Here is a 17,065-nt window from a genome sequence, read left to right on the forward strand (position 1 = left end):
CACAACGCAAATATTTCAAACAATGATACTATGCTATGATTAGTAACAAAATATGGTTTGAAATTGCTCACGAAAATCAAATTATGGTACTACAATGCTCAAAAATGTGGTTCGATGATATGGATTTTATAAAAATATAGTACATATTTGCATTTGCTTGCGACATAATATATGTGCGAAATAACATCGTTTTGATGTCACCCACATCAAATAAGCAATGTTAACAAGTTCAAACTGAGGTCGCATCGAGCAGGCCGACAAATGACATCAAGAACCCAGTTACAAAAATCCATACCACGAGGCTAGCTACTGAGACTAGTAAATTACCAAAACATGGCAGTACACAACGCAAATATTTCAAAAAATGACACTATACTGGGATTTGTAACAAAATATGGTTTGATATTACTTACGCAAACCAAATCATAGTACTTCAATGCTCACTTTTGTTAAAATATGATATGATGATATAATTTGTATTTAAGTATGGTACGAATTTGCATAAAAATACCACAACATGTAAATATTAGACGCAAATAAATCAAAAAATGATCCAATACAATCATTTGTAACAAAGTATGGTTTGATATTGCTTACGTAAACCAAAATATGGTACTTCAATGCTTAATTTGTTATAACATGGTACGATGATATGGTTTGTATAAAAATATGGTACGACTTTGCATTAAATTACCAAAACATGTAAATACTAGCCGCAAATAAATCAAAAAATGATCCAATACAATCATTTGTAACAAAGTATGGTTTGATATTGCTTAAGCATACCAAAATATGGTACTTCAATGCCTAATTTTGTTATAACATGGTACGATGATATGGTTTGTATAAAAATATGGTACGAATTTGCATAAAATTACCAAAACATGTAAATACTAGCCGCAAATAAATCAAAAATGATCCAATACAATCATTTGTAACAAAGTATGGTTTGATATTGCTGACGCAAACCAAAATATGGTACTTCAATGCTTAATTTTGTTATAACATGGTACGATGATATGGTTTGTATAAAAATATGGTACGACTTTGCATAAAATTACCAAAACATGTAAATACTAGCCGCAAATAAATCAAAAAATGATCTAATACTGTCATTTGTAACAAAGTATGGTTTGATATTGCTTACGCATACCAAACTATGGTACTACAATGCTCAAAAGTCTTTATATATGGTACGATGATATGGATTGTACAAAAGTTTGGTACCAATTCACATGATAATACCAAAACATGGTAATACAAATCGGAATCATATCAAAAGTGATACTACTCTAAGTGATTCCATCAAGCTGCTATATTGATTTGTTGATGTCTTGACCGTCACCTGACGTACATCGAAGTTTTGTGTACCATTTGGGGGCACACGAGATGTTGGACGAAGATGGCGCGACCGGGAAAGATATTACACCCTCATTTTTATAGACTTGAGTTGGCGATTTGGTCATCTTCGAGAATATTGATGGCGAAGGAAAGACTTTCGAGACTGTCGAGGTTACGGGAGAAGACGAAACCGCATCACAATGATCCGTTGCCGTAGCACATGATCTTGAGTTTCTGGGTAAAGGTAATTTTAACTGGTACGTAAGCTGCTTGTGCTCGTTACTATCATCAATTTTGCTTCGTAATAATTGGACAGTAGCTTTCAGCGCATCGAGATCTTCTCGACGTGATAGCAATTGCTGGAGTTGGTGCTGTAACGACAAGTTTGCTTCTCTGATTTGATCGTAATGAACTCTCAACTGCTGAAGCTGTGATTGAACTTCTTGATGCTTCCGCTTAGCGCCTTGCAGTTCCTGCTCTCGTCGAGTCAGCTTCTCAATCTACAAATGCACACGTATTCAGCACCGGACAAGGGCATAAGCCTTCAAGGTATACGAACCAGATACGACTGCGGCTGGTGAAAGCTCGCTAATTGAGCCTTGAGCTCAATGATTTCTTGCTGTAGCCTTGAACGATCGCTAATCACCTCATTTAACTTTTGAGTCAGTGCGATCGCTTCACGTTGTGACTTAACAAGTCGCTGGGCAAGCAATACGCTCTGCTGAAACTGAGAATAGAAACGATTAAATAAGCCTTTTCGTGTTTCTGAAAATCCAGAACATTAATCGTACCCGTCTCTTCTTCATTGTCGGAATCGCTCCAAACGTGTTCACTACCTCTTTCAGCTTCAGAAAACTTCCATCATCAGTCTTCTCATTGCTGTCTTTTGAAGCAGCAATCTCGCCCGTTTGAAGAATAGCATCATCCAAGTTGATTTCTAGCAACTCATATTCCTTCAACTTGTTGCGCTGTAATATTCAACAAATTAGACCTCAACTACGCAACAACGGACGCACTTATAGAAAAAGCTCACTTCTACATTCAAATTGGCTTCCAACTGGGTGATTCGCGTAGTCGATGTCGTCTCCAACTTCGTAAACTCGTCTTTATGAGTCTCAATCTGCATCAATTGATCGTAAAGATAACATCATTAAGGAGAAATTATGATTCACAGACCTTTCGTGTCAGCATTTCAATTTCGAGTCTTGCATTCCGAACAGCCATCGCCTTTTCTTCCAGTGTTAGCTTAAGCTGGCTCATCTATTTCCAAAGCAGAGAAAATGTACAATCAAACAAGTAAAATGTTTACTGATAGGCTGATTACCTCGAAATGCTGAAACTTGAGCTCGTTGCGAGCTGTTGCCAGTGCTGTTGAATGCATACTCTCCAAACGAGTCGATTCGAAGACCTGAGTATGAAAGGATAAGTTTTCTAATGCTATAACGCTTAACACATACAGAATTAAATGCTTGCCTTCTCATCGAGCGCAGACTGCACGCTATCCAGACGCGCTTGAAGCATCTCCACATGCTTCAATGCATCGTCACGCGTCTCTTTCAAAAGTCGATTCTCACGCTCATAAACCAATTGGCCATCGTTGCGAATTCGCTCAATTTCACGCTTCGACAGTTCCATGAATTTAGTCATTTCGCTGTTTAATTTGGTTTCAAAATGAAGCCGCGTTTCATTCTGAAGCTGTACGCTATGATCAAGATGGCCGTCATGCTTTTCGCGTAGCAGCTTCATTTTCTCCCGCATCTCGTCGTGTGACAATTTCATTTTTGCCATTTGATCTTCTAAATGCGTTTTGGCATTTAGCAAAAATGTTTTGTCGGCTGTCAGCATTGATACTAGTTCGCGAAGCTCGCTATCTTCAGCTGAGACTTTGTCAAAACGCAACTTTAGCTCGTTATTTTCATGCTGAAGAGCTTCCATGTCACTTTTCAAACGCTGTGATTCCTCAACTAAGCCTCGTTGGTCGCTATACATCTCCTCATTTTGCCGCTCTTTTTCTTTCAGCGCATCAATCTGATTAAGCAAAGTTTTTATTTGATTCTCTAGCTCATTCCGTGTTGCTACCAACAATTCGAGCTCGCTTTGTAATCGTCTCTCACTTAATTCTGCATTACGCTGCACGTGATTCATCTTACTTAGAGCAGAAGCGGCGGCAAATTTATCTGAATCACTGGTGCCTTTTAATAGTTCCAGCTCTTGTCGACAACGTTCCAGTTCAATCTCGAGCTTTCGCACCTTTGAATGGATTGAAAGCTGGATATACTCGCGAACGGACAGATCCTCTTCATCTTGTCTAGATAACTGCCATGATAACATACGACAATCAACTCCAGAAAAAATATTTGAGGATATATACCTGTTCTGCTAGAGCGTCCGAGATTTGAAGGGTAGCAAAGTGCATCTTTTCCATCCGAAGTTGCGTTTGTGCGGCCTCCAAATTAGCTTGAGTTTGTTTCAACTCCTTTGCGAGGTGATCCAGCTCCTTTACAAACTTTTGCTGAAACATCGACAAGCCAATTTCGTTATAAAATTCTTACTTACACAGCCGCTTTTCTTTGTTCTTCCAAACCTCATTCTCAATCTCCTTCTTTTGCCATAACGCACGCTCCTGCTTCAACATCATTTCCAGATCCCTTTGTGTTTGCATGCTCAATGCCAGTTGTGCTCGAATTTTGCCGACTTGGATCTCGTAAAATCTCTTCATCACGGCCTCGGATGTCGTAACGTTAGCTTCAACCCCACATAATTGGTTTTGCTGCAGCCTATTGACCCTTCGAGATGGAAATTGATGTGGTGATAGAGTGGTCAAGTGGTCGTCGAAGTGCGACATGCCGCGGCCCGTATGTAGCTGGTCATAGTGGCCAAATGAATGTGGCAACGATAAGTCGCTGGACAATCCTTCGCTGGCCGAGTCTGATGGCAGAGTGATTGAAATTTCCCCCACATCTTCCTCTTCATTCGAGCTTACAATGTCTATCTCCTCTTCGATCGAACGTTCATCATTGACTGCTGCTAAATTTGAGCGTTCTGTGATAACATAAACGCCGTGATCGGGAAAAACGGCGTCATCCGTTGTTTCCTTGACTTCTACGGGTGTCGTCAAATGTCTCGAGACACCCAATTGCGCTGCTGGACGATGTAAGCGCTGGTCTTCGGTCGCCGTTGAATCAACGCCGCGGCGTGTCATACCTTTTAGAAGGATGACGACGCTTTAAGATCGCAAAATCATAGCTCTTGATTATTTCATAACTACTGTACAATTGCTGTGAAATAAATGCGACGAAGAGACGCGAAGCTTTTTTAAGTCTCCGAATAAACAGATTGTCAAGATCAGAAGTTTTTATCGCATGAGTCGCTATACGCCGCCTCCGGTGCGTTGCAAATTATAATTATGTAACGATATACTGATTCCTGCATTCCATCTCGGCTTATCTAGTCAGCTGGTTATGCGCCTCCGCTACAACCAGAGACGACAGCACGCTGCTTGACCTTCCCGCAGCATCCTCGTACTCCCGAACATGTTGGACGGTTTCGCAAGTCGTACTTCTCAGAGCCAGGCACTCGCGTTATTCACCGCGGACTGGTGAAAGACTCTCAACAAATTAAACCCATGACTAAGTTCGGAATTATTACCACAGGTAGTGATCACGTTCCAGAAACGCTCGTAAACGAATCCACAACAGAATACCAGCGGATCGTTCTTACCAAGCTTGAAGCGAATTACGCAAGTCATAAGAGAGAGCCCCTGGGTAAGTCTTACTCCCGAGGCCACAACCTGCCGGCACATTTTCGAGAGCCCGACTTTGCCTTTGGTATGAGTGGAACAATCTGTGAGTCAGCTAAAGAGCTACTTTACCCTTCCACAGCTGCTACGCTTCTAAATAATCAGAAGGAAGAAGCGCTTTATAAGCGGTCACATGGATCGGTTGCCCCTGGGGAGCAAAAGAATCGCAACTATCAATGGGAGAAAGCGAAAATTGACCCGGCCAATCATCGATTCGGTGTTAAGTCCATTGACAGTTGTGCAGAAGAAATGGCCTTTGTTCTCAATTCTGATATGAACAAAAGTAATGTATCCCCTGCAGTTGTGCCGGCGCACCTCGAGGACCGACGGATGTTGTATGATCACTTAGGAAAGCCTCGACACTTGGGAGTCGCCAATACTGACAAATTGTCTAACAATCACGCATTTGGAATTAACACACAGAAAAGCGACTCTGCCTGGCAGTGCATTCAAGGTGAATATTCACTAAAAGAGCAGCAATCCGATTCCGATTTAGGCCGCGCCGTGAATTATGGCTGGAAAAATGCTACTGCCGATACTCGATTGTTCGGCATTCCAACGATTCGCAGCGATATTTCAGCCCCAGTGCGTCGATCGATTGCGGATGGACAGAATTATGGGGATGATGTTAGTGCTCAAGCATTGTTGTATCCTCAAGAATTTGCATCTCGAGGCGTGATAAATGCTGATTTTGCTGCTCCACGAAATGAAAAGTATCTCCGAAAACTTTTTGAAAAAATTGGCCACAAATTGCCAGACGAAACTTTCGAGCTTATTTTGAAACAAGCTTTTCAGAATACACAGTTCACATCCTTAGGACAAGCTAGTGTCGCGGACTTTCGTGATGCCCTAAATGACTTTCTTGAAGCAAAAGAACGAGGTCCAGCTGCACTACAGCAATGGCAGAGTCACATTCAGTCCTTCCTCCTACACAACTTCTGGTGGTAGACATTTACGACCAACGAAAAAATACGAGACTGATCTCTGTTTGAAGCTACCAAATCGCAGGAGTAGAACAATTTGTCAACCACAAAGTAGATGTCCCCACTCGGTACTGACCAGAAAGGATACTCAGATAATCTCAATAATGTGACTTTTAACCTAATAAATAAATCAAAGTTTTAATCAGGATACATAACACCAATTTTACCGTAAATGATTACTGCAGATACAATTTTTAGAGTCGCCCTAAGCATATGTCTTTTTCAGCTGAAAGTTTAGTACTGGTTTAAGGACATAGAAAGGTTTCTAGTGGTACCTTCGCTTGCAAGAGTTGCAAAAATACCTCAGCAAGAACAGACCTACCTGGTTATTTCAGAGGTCAGTCGACCACTAAATGGCGTGGCATGGTGCCGAGGTATCGTTAAAGTTGATGCACGGGCCATTGTGGCTCCGATTTCCTTTTTTTAATATTCTGAACCAAAGCGAGGCGAGAATGGAGGTGCGTGTGGAAGACTTTAACTTGGTATTTTCACAATCGTATTGATTTGTGGTTACAGAAACAAATCAGCAGTCTTTACTTCAATTCTTTGAGGTTCGCAGATCTTCGAATGCAGGTATAAACGAATGGAACACTTACATTAGAGATGAACTAATGCCTCGAATGTGCGTACTAGATAAGGCACAAACTTAAAGAATTACCGCAACCACCACAATTTGAAGCTTCGATGGTCTACTGGGACATTCTCGATCTGTTCGACGAGTATCTTCCACTCTTGATTGCTATTCAACGATTTCACGTATTGAAATACAATGACAATGCTACTCCACCGAAGCTGTTAACGATCTTCTTTCCGCTATTTTATGGGTTTGATGAAATTAACATGCTCTCTGACCAGAACGTTTGGATGCAACAGCGCCCTTCGTATTGGATCGCAGTGGAATTAGTGCTACTGCTGTGGTCGATGGGTCAATTGCACGCTTTACATGCTGAAAGTCACATGGTACAAGAGGGTGAGTTGTATAATTTGTCCAGACTCCAGCATGCGGAGCTTTCGTGGCAGAGTGCTGTAAGTTTTTACCGTCGGGCTGCGAAAGTCTCGATTCGGAACAAGGAACGCATCGAACGCTCTGATTTGCAAAAGAGACTAGATTGGAAACTTTTCGACGTAGTAGCAATCAGTGCAGCCTCTTTGGCACGAATGTACTCTACTCATCTACTATCGACCCATCTCTCTTGTGTGCGTTTTAAATGAAGTCTGGTGAATTCCAACATTAATGTTCCATTGAATAGATGACTCTAATGAAGATTCAACCGAGGCAAATGTTTCGAATAGGATCTGTGCTGGCACGACGATCGCTGGCACTACTTTGTGAGGCAACCTCGTATCAAGTTTTTCAAAACGCTCCTAGGTTCATTGTCCAGCTATAACTGACATATTTTTTTGAACTAACGAGTTTCTTAACGACCAGCCTATTTGACAAGCTGCAGTGGTGTCTTAACGCTTATAAAATTCGGTGGCGGGCAATATATTATCAGAACGAACTAGCGAATTACCGATCGAGCGCAAATTTTGGTGCGTTATGTACGTCAGCGACAGATTTAGATGAAGTCAAACCAATTGTCGCGGTTTTTTATTAATGATCGGCAGAGATTGCGATACACTTTTGCGAGAAATTACTCAAACTTCGGATCGCTGAATTTCCAGCAACATTGTCTTCGTTATGTTGTGCCCAATTTGCTCAAGAAATACAACAGAAGCATCGCGCACATCTCGCGCTAGCACTGGATGTAAAGAGAACACTTTTAAGCGATTATCGGGAACGGTTCGGAATGATAAGGGTAATCAAAACACTAGACATTGATCTGTTGAACATTCAAGAAGCCGAACCAATACTAAGCGAAGTGCAGGACGTTTTGTATGAATCAGAAGATGAAGACAGCGCGAGCAATCACGTGTCTCATTATCTTGTAGAAAAGATCATAGAGAATGTTGAAAGGGCAAACTTACGAACAATTGCTGTTAATACGGAGTCTTTCATGCCTAACGAAGGGGATGGCGTTATTACTGAAAATCAAAAAGTAGAAACTTGTCAGGATGTCAAATCGAAGTATATCAAACCAAGAAATAAATCCATGTCGACATTTTGTCGTTTAAAACAGAAATGTCCAGCAACATGTAAACAAGTAAAACAGGGCGGGACAAATCCAAAATATCATGATTCAGGCAGGGTGACGACAACTTGTGGAGGCAAGCATTTGCATTTAAAAAAGATTCTTAACCTTCCTCGAGCGAACGAAGGTGTGAAAATTTGGGGAAATGCTCCCTCTACCGGGGACAGACATTTCGATACCAGCAGCAGCTCTGAAAAGCCTCAGCTCAAAATGCGGCCTTCATCTTATTGCGGATTTACTGACACAAAGACCGTCGAACGTAATTATGATAGTGAAAGGCGGCGATTTCCTTGTGCCCTGTGTGAGCAACGGTATATGCGCTCTAGCCTTTCCGGGGTAGCCGTTATGAAACAAGTGTACGACCTTCGTCGCAAGTGGGGGATCATTCAGGACTCGCCAAAGCTAAATAATCCGTCCGTGCTTTACGGCACAGCTAAAGTTTGTCTTCAATGTCTGGAAATTCTAACACACGAGAAATCCGAGCACTTATCGAGAAATGCACATCGTAATAGCAAAGTTTGTAAGATGGAACTAAGTGCAGCTATTGACAAAACTGACAAAGGTGAAGGAATCACGCGAATGATTCACGATTCCATTCTTTATCAGTGGCATCAACACTCACCACGTCATATCTTCGAAGAGAGTCTAGAGGACATTGCTGTTAACAAAACTGTTCATCAATCCTCAACTTTCGACAGCACGAAAGCACAGAACGCTTTGATCCAGGACTCGAATTCTTATATTCGCACGAAAGACGAATTTCAGTCATGGTGGGAAATTGATTTGGCCAGCTACGTCGAAGTGCACTCTGTAAAAATTCGATTTCAAAGAAGCTCTCACTCTTTCCCCATACACATTTGTATTTTGACGAATAGTGGCATAGGGCGTAATTTTGCAGACATCATTGGAGATTGTGTAAGTTTTAAGAGCATTATCGACGACACAGGCTCATTGATCGAGTTTGTGGCTCCACCAAAGTCAAAAGGTAGATTTATTCGTGTCCAGTGTGAATGCGACGCTGCTTTGCATATTGAGCGTGTCCACGTCTATGTGCATAAAGCTGTGAGCGATCCAATTGAAAGACATCACAATTATTGCGAATCGACAATCAACTCGACTCAAGATCCAGTTAAGCTTAAATCAAAGCAAACAAAAAAGATGGTTGTTGCATCTGGTATGAGGTGTGCAAGCACTGTGAGTAAAGCTACGGAAAGTCTACACGATGATCCTACGTCAACTTTTGGTTCCCAAGATAAGAAAAGTATTTCAAGACTGTACGCACGATTCAAGGGCTTGTTGGACGCTCGAGCGAGATATATCACTCCTGAATAGGATACAAAACGCGGAAGAAATCGATTTTGGGTAGCTGTGTGGATTTGATGTTGTGTCGAGCCAAGAAATGAGGATATAGTGAATTTTGAATTTGGGAAGAGTCGTATATAGAACTGCACAAATGTTTCATTAACCTTCACTCGTTCTTGCTTCTGCTTGCCACCTCATTATATATCGTCACAACTCTCTTTACCATTGACTCAAATACCCCGATGATAACGAAGACAATTGCTGACACTACAAGAACCCATTTAGTCCTCGTGAGAAAGCTAACAACGCTTTCTAACGTCTTCCATTGCACAGGATAAAGTCTTAGCAGCTTTACAATAGATACATTCTCCACTACGTCAACGCCGCCTGCCAACACTGGTACACTCCACACTAATTGAAAATTAGGCCAAAGTCGACGCAAGAGTCCAGACAGTGCCGTTGAGTAGATGAGTGGGAAGAGCAGCAGGTCAAAAATGTAAAAATCCACATTCATAGCTCTTCCAAAAGCACCCAGACACTCAAAGTGCGGATGAATTGCATCAGGCTGCAGCCAGAAGATGCTATCTAGCACGCCACAGCATTGAGGTGGTAACTCCCGTATCCACTGTTTTTCCAGCTGCAGGATTAATAAGAGAGATGGCACTAATGCACCTAGTGCCGCCGCGTACATATGTGATTCCAACGTCATGATAAAATGCGATCAATATTTAGTGGTTGCTGGAAAATGATCTTTCATCTCATTAATATCCTGCAAATACATGTTGAGGTAAAGTGGGAAATATTGTTGCAGACATTAGAGTAACTACTAGGTCTAGATAGTGTTTTTTGCACGAACAAAACTAGGCCATTTTAAATGCTTGGACTTTGACTCAGTTTACGGTAGTCATATCGTAGTGCCGCCTGCCAGCCGTGGCGACGTCTGTGAACCTTCTGTGCGCGGCTCTGCGGTGCTGCGTCATGTCCATCGTCCCCCCAGTACTCACGCGCAAGCGCGGTCAGCCGCCGAACCAGTCAAAGCAATATGACGAGATAGAAGAAACTATCCAAATGCTCGATGTGGCACCTGTCAAGCGACGGCGATCGACGGTTGAGGAGCAAGCAGAGCAAATTCAACAAATGTCAGTGCAAGGAAATAAAATAGATGGATCACCTGAAGGCGAAATATTTCGGGTGACTGTAAAAACGAGGGACGAACTGCAGGGGAGCGAAGACGCGGCTGCCGACGCTCAGAAAGTGGCTCAATTGTTGCGACTGAAGCAGCTAGCTGCATCTACTACTCATCATCATGATGTGGACGTAGCGTGGGGTCACGAGTACCAAGCACTGGACTTGCTCCGGTGCTTCAGCAAGCACCATCAAGAAGAGGCTCGGCGTCTACTGTGAGTTTGCAGCTGCTTCTAAGGTGCTGAAAAGACTGTGTGACTTGCTTTTGCTGTAGGAAAAGTGGAATTCTTAAGATACTGGTATTGCCAGCGGCCTCGAATCTGCGTTCGGTCATGGCTCGTAACGCGCTACTGTGTATTCAAGACCTGATTCTCGATCTGAAGACTGAAATGGCTTCCCACTTGTCCGTGTTTGTGCCTGTGCTGCTGTGCCAGGCTTGCTCTGAAAAGCAATTTTTGAGTGAATTAGCAAGAAGAGTTCTAGACACAACGCTTCAAGCAGGAATAAACGAAGAATTTTTACAACCACTGCTTGATACGAGTACGACGGAGAAGAACGCACAGATCGTCAGCGTGGTAAGTAAACAGTTGCATCGTACAGTTATTTAGCTTTCATCTCGGTTAACAATTTATTGAAAGGCTGGATTATACGTAACCAAGTGCGTGATCCAAATGGACCGCGACCATTTACGAACATTTGTGCTGGAAACACGTGGGTCGTTCGTTGACGAACTAGCGGGTTTTCTTAACTGCAAAGTTGTTGAGTGCAAAGCAGCTACTCGACGTACTTGTCAACATACGCGGCGATTAATCGGGGTAATCTTCGATTTGATCCTCTCAAAATGTAAAGCTCGCACTAATAGATCTCTTTCCCGATTGACAGAATGAAGAGTTTGTGGCGCTTGTAAAAGAAAAATTAAGTGGCAGTGCGCAGTTGGATGTGCTCAAAGCTTCGGAGATCCGCAAGTCAGGAAAAGCCAGCCACGCCAAAATGAGTTTTCGCGATCGCATGCTTCAAATGAAGAAGCAGCAGCAACAGCAGAAAAAGGTGCAGAGTGGAGGAAACGACATTGCGTTCATTGTAGTTGCACCGCCACGATCAAGAACGTCTTCGATGCAGACAGCACCATCCATCTGACATACAATACTGAGTCGTGCCATTTCCCGATTTAATTGTAAGGCGTCGCTCTCCCTCACAAAATCTTTGTGTTGTGCAAAGCGTCTAAGCCAATGCCATACAAATTTGCTAAGGTTTAGAGCTGATTCATGTGCTCCTTCCTGATCACAATGATTATGTCAGTAGTATATACCAGCATTTACTTTGTCGATAAAATTAGAGTCGATGCGACTGATTTACTTCAGCGACTTATCCTTACGCGTTGTAATGTACGAGTCATCACTGCTTAGAAACTTTAAGTGAAGATAAATCTTACTAACATTGAGACTACGTTGGTTGTGCATCCAGCGACAGTTAACAGGATCACAAGTGAATACTTCTTCGGCCGACATTGTTCTTATATTTTTCAAAGCAGTTCGTTCGACATGATGTTAGTTATGTGCATACGGGGTACTATTTGAAAATCAAAATTAAATTAGGGACACCAGGTTTCAAAATTTTCTCGGCGGAAAATTACGGTAAGAAAAAAGATTGTCTTAATATCGTTGTGGAAGGATGTTTCTGTAAGATTCCCAACAATGACAAAATGCGAGAAGCACCACCAAAACTTTACAGAACGATTAATATACTCATTATGGTGCCAATTTTCTATCGAACATATCTCTGTTAGGGATATGACCATAGGTTGCAGACCAGATAAATAACTCGAGCCAAGTCGCGGGGGGATCAACAACCATGTACGCTGATCAGATCCTAGCTCTGAGAGAAAGCCGATTTGTCCATATCTGACACGTGAAGACGGGTTAAAATGCGATAAAGATAATGCACGTCGGGTTGAAACAGATTTGTATCAAACGAGTGGTAATATTCTTGAAACTTAGAATCCACATCCACAACTAGCGATTGGATTGTTTCGTGATTGCAGGATAGTCAGTGACGAGATCGAGTTCACCTTTCAGCTCATCATGTTCAGCTCTTGCAGATTCTTACAGATCCTTCAGCCGACCACAAAAATTGTACTAAAGACGAGTGATACATACCAGTACACATTCATTTAGCATAGACCGGTGATCATAGATTCAGTCGAAATTCATCTTCTTAAAAGTCGTGTATTTGGAGAATAAACAAAACCAGGCAAGAGACATGATGTTTTACGCCGGGACATGAACTTGGACTTGCCAAGTGGAAACTTGCTATCGCAAGAAGTTTCTTGAAAATCTTTTTATCAACATTGCTACGCTTGTCATACTCTGCTTGATTATTATGTAGCTTGAATGCAAGAGTTCATATTGTCGACTGTAGCAAATCACCGAATCGTTACTTTGGTCCACAATTGCATTAATTATGCTGGAAAATAACCGAAGTCTTGTCATTGAAATCAGAAAATCAAATGCACTTGAACCGAGCTGGCGATAACCGATTGCTGATGATATAGCTAAGCCTCGGATTGCTTTGAAGTTTTAGGTTCCCCCGCGACGCGCAACTCCATCCAGCGGAGCTGCATCAGCACTCTTCCATTATTCCCACTGTCACTAACGGTATTGATCGTGCTATTCATCATCCTTTGAGCAAACTCTGAAGCAATCTACGGCAACACTTTTCCCTCTATTGTTTCAGCAATCTTCGGCAACACATTTTTCCTTTTAAAACGTGAATTTGTTTGGCTTCGCAAAATAGACTGTCTTTGTCGCTCTCATTGCTGATATCATCGCCCATTGTTGATCATGTTGATTTGACTTTGACCCCCTTGCAGCCTTTTAACTTCCTCATAGCTCGTCTGAGCCTTCACCATATGCTTGAAAAGCTTCCTATGAAATATCACGAAGTTAATGCAAGTCCTCGTCGTGATCATACTCCTAACCTTAATAGCATAAGAAAATAAGGATCACCTCATTTGATACCATTTTAAGGCTGGTATCGATGAAAATGAACGTCAAACATCCTCGTGATTTAATTACGTTAAGTAGGAATGCATCCACCTGTCCTGTTCTACCAAGATTCACCAAATATTTGCGTTTGCTAATTATATTTTTTACATATACAGCCATGACATTCAAAGGTTTGGTTTGTCTGCGTCAGAAATTTCACACCGTACTGTGTTACTAATCATAGCATAGTATCATTTTTTGATATATTTGCGTTTTGTTCTTCCATGTTTTGCCTAGAGCGATTGTCACGTTGTCAGCAGCTACCATATCACGTCACATCCGTTTTTTTGCTTCCAGACATTCTACAGCGTTTCTGATCAGCTTTGACACAACAATTTGATGCTGCGGCAGCCATAAACGCACATAGACATGCGTCACGTTGTCAGCAGCTGCGACATCAACTCACATTCGTTTGACCAAGAACGTCTGGAAGCGATAAAACGTATGTAACTTGATGTCGAAGCTGATGACAGCATGACGAACCTCTCTGTGCTTTTGCATTTGCTGCCGTGCAAAATCGATGCGTCTGAATGGATCGAAACGCTGTAGCACATATGCAAGCGCTAATAGGAATATGACTTGAGATCGCAGCTGCTGACAACTTGACGAATGTCTATGTATGTTTACAGCTTCCGACGCGTCCAATTGATGCGTCAAAGCTTATCAGAAACGCTGAAGAACGTCTAAAAGCGTCAAAACGTATGTAACTTGATAGCAAAGCAGCTGACAGCATGGCGAACGTCTCGGTGCGTTTTCAATTGCTGCCGTGTAAGATTGATGCATCTGAATTGATCAAAAACACTGCAGCACGTATGAAAGCGCTTCTCGAATGTGACTTGATATTGAAGCTGGTGACAGCACGACGAACCTCTCTGTGCGTTTACAGTTGCTGCCGCGCAGAATTGATGCGTCTGAATTGATCAAGAACGCTGTAGCACGTATAGAAGCGCTTCTCGAATGTGACTTGATATCGTAGCTGCTGCCAGCATGACGAATGTCTCAGTGCGTTTACAGTTGCTGCTGTGCAAAATTGGTGCGTCTGGACAAAAACACTGTAGCATGTATGGAGGCGCTAAAACAAATATGACTTGATTCCGGAGCCTCTGACAACGTGGCAAATGTGTTTGTGCATTTATGGCTGCCACCGCGCTCAATTGTGTCAAAACGGATCATAAACGCTGTAGAACGTCTAAAAGCGCTCAAACGTATGTGACTTGATATCGAAGCTGCTGACAGCATGACAAACGACTCAGTGCGTTTACAGTTGCTGCGTGTAAGACTGATGCGTCTGAATTTACCAAGCGCCAAAACGAATGGGACTTGATATCAAAGCTGCTGACAACGTGGCGAATGTTTCGTGCATTGATGGCTGCCACCGCGTTAAATTGCGTCAAAACGGATCATGAACGCTGTAACGCGCTTAAAAAAATGTGACTTGATATCGCAGCTGCTGACAGTATGACAAATGTCTCAATGCGATTACAGTTATGCAAGATAAAATTAATGCGTCACAGTTGATCAAAAACACTGTAAAACATATGGAAGCGTTTCTCGAATGTGACTTGATATCGTAGCTGCTGACAAAGTGACGAATGGCTATGTGCGTTAACAGCTCCTGACGCGTCCAATTGATGCGTCAAAGCTTATCAGAAACGCTGAAGAACGTCTAAAAGCGCCCAAACGTATGTGACTTGATATCGAAGCTGCTGACAGCATGACGAACGACTCAGTGCGTTTACAGTTGCTGCCGTGTAAGATTGATGCGTCTGGATTGATCAAATACGTGTATCAGGTATCGAAGCGCTAAAATGAATGCAACTTTATATTGCATCTGCTGACAACGTCACAAATGTCTAAATGTGGTTATGGTTGCCGCCGCGTCAAATGGATGCGTAATCAGAAACGCTATAGCATGTCTTGAAGCGCTAAAATGAATGAGACTGAATATTTCAGCTGCCGTCAACGTGTTGCACGTCTTCAAGCGTCTACAGTTGCTGCCGCCTCAAATTGACGCGTCTGAGTAGATCAGAAATGCTATAGCATGTATGGAAGCGTTAGGCCGAAGCGGCACCTCAAACTCCCACGACTTTTCGGAGTTTGGGTATCCCCGCCACTTCATAAGATATTGTGTTGAACCCCGTCAACGTCGTCGACCCACAAGACTTTCCACGTGGTTGTGGACGCCACCATTCTCATCGAGAACGGTCGGCGGCGGACGATGACGACTTGATCGATGACTCCCGATGTCCTTCGAGCGTTTGAGAAAAAATTCCGTCGTCATCGACTCACTGTCGAACATCTTTCCGAGGTCGCCTACCGCTGTGCGGAAGACCTCAAGAGTCTGGAGCACTATGTGCCCCGACTGCACGATAATCCTCAACGCGGATTATCGTACTCTGTCGGAACGGCTCCTAGCCGTCGAGCTGGCGAGAACATCACTTCGTGTGACAGTGGCGCGCCTTGGGCCGTTATAGACGGAATTTGTTTCACTCCGTACTTGCTGGTTCAATTTCTAAGTGGACGAGCACCTTTAAGCAGTGCCCCGGCGCCAAAGCTTCCGCGTTCACTTACGCTGGATTCCGGTTCGGCGTAAGCAAGCCCACATAAAACACCGGTTGGGTGCGCATCCTTCTCGGAAGTTTCAGCGTATACGCTAGGTCTCGCTTGACCTGACCTTAAAAGGATAAAAGACCGTGGACGGAGCTTCGTCTTAAAAACAGCAAAAACTGCATGTGTAGGAAAGTTTTTGGTATCAAATAGAACAGGTAATGTTTTCAACATTTCTTCTTCCTTTTCCATCTACATATTCCTTCTGCACGTCTTGGCTTTTAGCCATCGTATCGCAAACGTGTCGTAAGACACTCAGTCTGGTAGACAAGAAGTCTCCGACTTCTTTACACACCGTGAGGGGGCTGACATTAGACAGCCATTTGGCTATTCCCACCCCACCAAGCCCTAAGCCATGGGATGGCGGCGTCAGCGGGATGGAAGGATTAATAAGCGCGCTCACGTAGAACGGCGTATAGCCGGTAGATGAATGCACTGCATTGTTCATAGCAAATTCTACGAGTGGTAACATAGCGCTCCAGCACTTCGGTGTCTCAGCGCATATGCTGCGAAGAGCGTCTCCAACGACGCGATTCACGTGCTCAGTCTTACCATCGGTCTGCGAATGGTCCGCTTTTGGCATAGTCAATTCAGTGACCAGCACCCTGAAGACTGTAGACCAAAACTTCCGGTCTCTATCAAAGGCAATTGATTTTAGGAGTCCATGTTGTC

The 17,065-nt window shown here is 42.9% G+C and overlaps 6 protein-coding genes across 6 annotated transcripts; 3 read left to right on the plus strand and 3 right to left on the minus strand.

Annotated features, from left to right (window-relative positions):
• Nucleotides 1-1,313: 1,313 nt before the first annotated feature.
• On the minus strand, nucleotides 1,314-4,543 carry PHALS_14041 (Progesterone-induced-blocking factor 1; the record flags this gene model as incomplete). The annotated part of the gene is made up of 9 exons (XM_024729774.1): nucleotides 1,314-1,841; nucleotides 1,901-2,068; nucleotides 2,133-2,309; nucleotides 2,375-2,461; nucleotides 2,518-2,601; nucleotides 2,666-2,749; nucleotides 2,815-3,657; nucleotides 3,713-3,853; nucleotides 3,926-4,543. The coding sequence occupies 9 exons, from the start codon at nucleotides 4,541-4,543 to the stop codon at nucleotides 1,314-1,316; spliced, it is 2,730 nt and encodes a 909-aa protein (XP_024580118.1).
• A 160-nt stretch (nucleotides 4,544-4,703) lies between these two features.
• PHALS_14042 (uncharacterized protein) lies at nucleotides 4,704-6,088 on the plus strand (the record flags this gene model as incomplete). The annotated part of the gene is made up of 2 exons (XM_024729775.1): nucleotides 4,704-4,727; nucleotides 4,793-6,088. 2 exons carry the CDS (start codon nucleotides 4,704-4,706, stop codon nucleotides 6,086-6,088), a joined length of 1,320 nt encoding a protein of 439 aa, XP_024580119.1.
• Nucleotides 6,089-6,476: 388 nt separating this feature from the next.
• PHALS_14043 (Galactose-binding domain-like) lies at nucleotides 6,477-9,587 on the plus strand (the record flags this gene model as incomplete). Its single annotated transcript, XM_024729776.1, has 7 exons — nucleotides 6,477-6,581; nucleotides 6,640-6,696; nucleotides 6,757-7,320; nucleotides 7,374-7,492; nucleotides 7,553-7,656; nucleotides 7,732-7,922; nucleotides 7,992-9,587. 7 exons carry the CDS (start codon nucleotides 6,477-6,479, stop codon nucleotides 9,585-9,587), a joined length of 2,736 nt encoding a protein of 911 aa, XP_024580120.1.
• A 136-nt stretch (nucleotides 9,588-9,723) lies between these two features.
• On the minus strand, nucleotides 9,724-10,266 carry PHALS_14044 (uncharacterized protein; the record flags this gene model as incomplete). Its single annotated transcript, XM_024729777.1, has 1 exon — nucleotides 9,724-10,266. One exon carries the CDS (start codon nucleotides 10,264-10,266, stop codon nucleotides 9,724-9,726), a length of 543 nt encoding a protein of 180 aa, XP_024580121.1.
• A 269-nt stretch (nucleotides 10,267-10,535) lies between these two features.
• PHALS_14045 (CLASP N-terminal domain) lies at nucleotides 10,536-11,879 on the plus strand (the record flags this gene model as incomplete). Its single annotated transcript, XM_024729778.1, has 4 exons — nucleotides 10,536-10,957; nucleotides 11,017-11,317; nucleotides 11,381-11,557; nucleotides 11,625-11,879. The coding sequence occupies 4 exons, from the start codon at nucleotides 10,536-10,538 to the stop codon at nucleotides 11,877-11,879; spliced, it is 1,155 nt and encodes a 384-aa protein (XP_024580122.1).
• A 1,414-nt stretch (nucleotides 11,880-13,293) lies between these two features.
• Nucleotides 13,294-13,574, minus strand: PHALS_14046 (uncharacterized protein; the record flags this gene model as incomplete). Its single annotated transcript, XM_024729779.1, has 2 exons — nucleotides 13,294-13,443; nucleotides 13,509-13,574. 2 exons carry the CDS (start codon nucleotides 13,572-13,574, stop codon nucleotides 13,294-13,296), a joined length of 216 nt encoding a protein of 71 aa, XP_024580123.1.
• Between the last annotated feature and the right edge of the window lie 3,491 nt (nucleotides 13,575-17,065).

This window comes from Plasmopara halstedii (assembly GCF_900000015.1).
Source record: "Plasmopara halstedii genome assembly, contig: Scaffold_816, whole genome shotgun sequence".
Classification (NCBI taxonomy): domain Eukaryota; phylum Oomycota; class Peronosporomycetes; order Peronosporales; family Peronosporaceae; genus Plasmopara; species Plasmopara halstedii.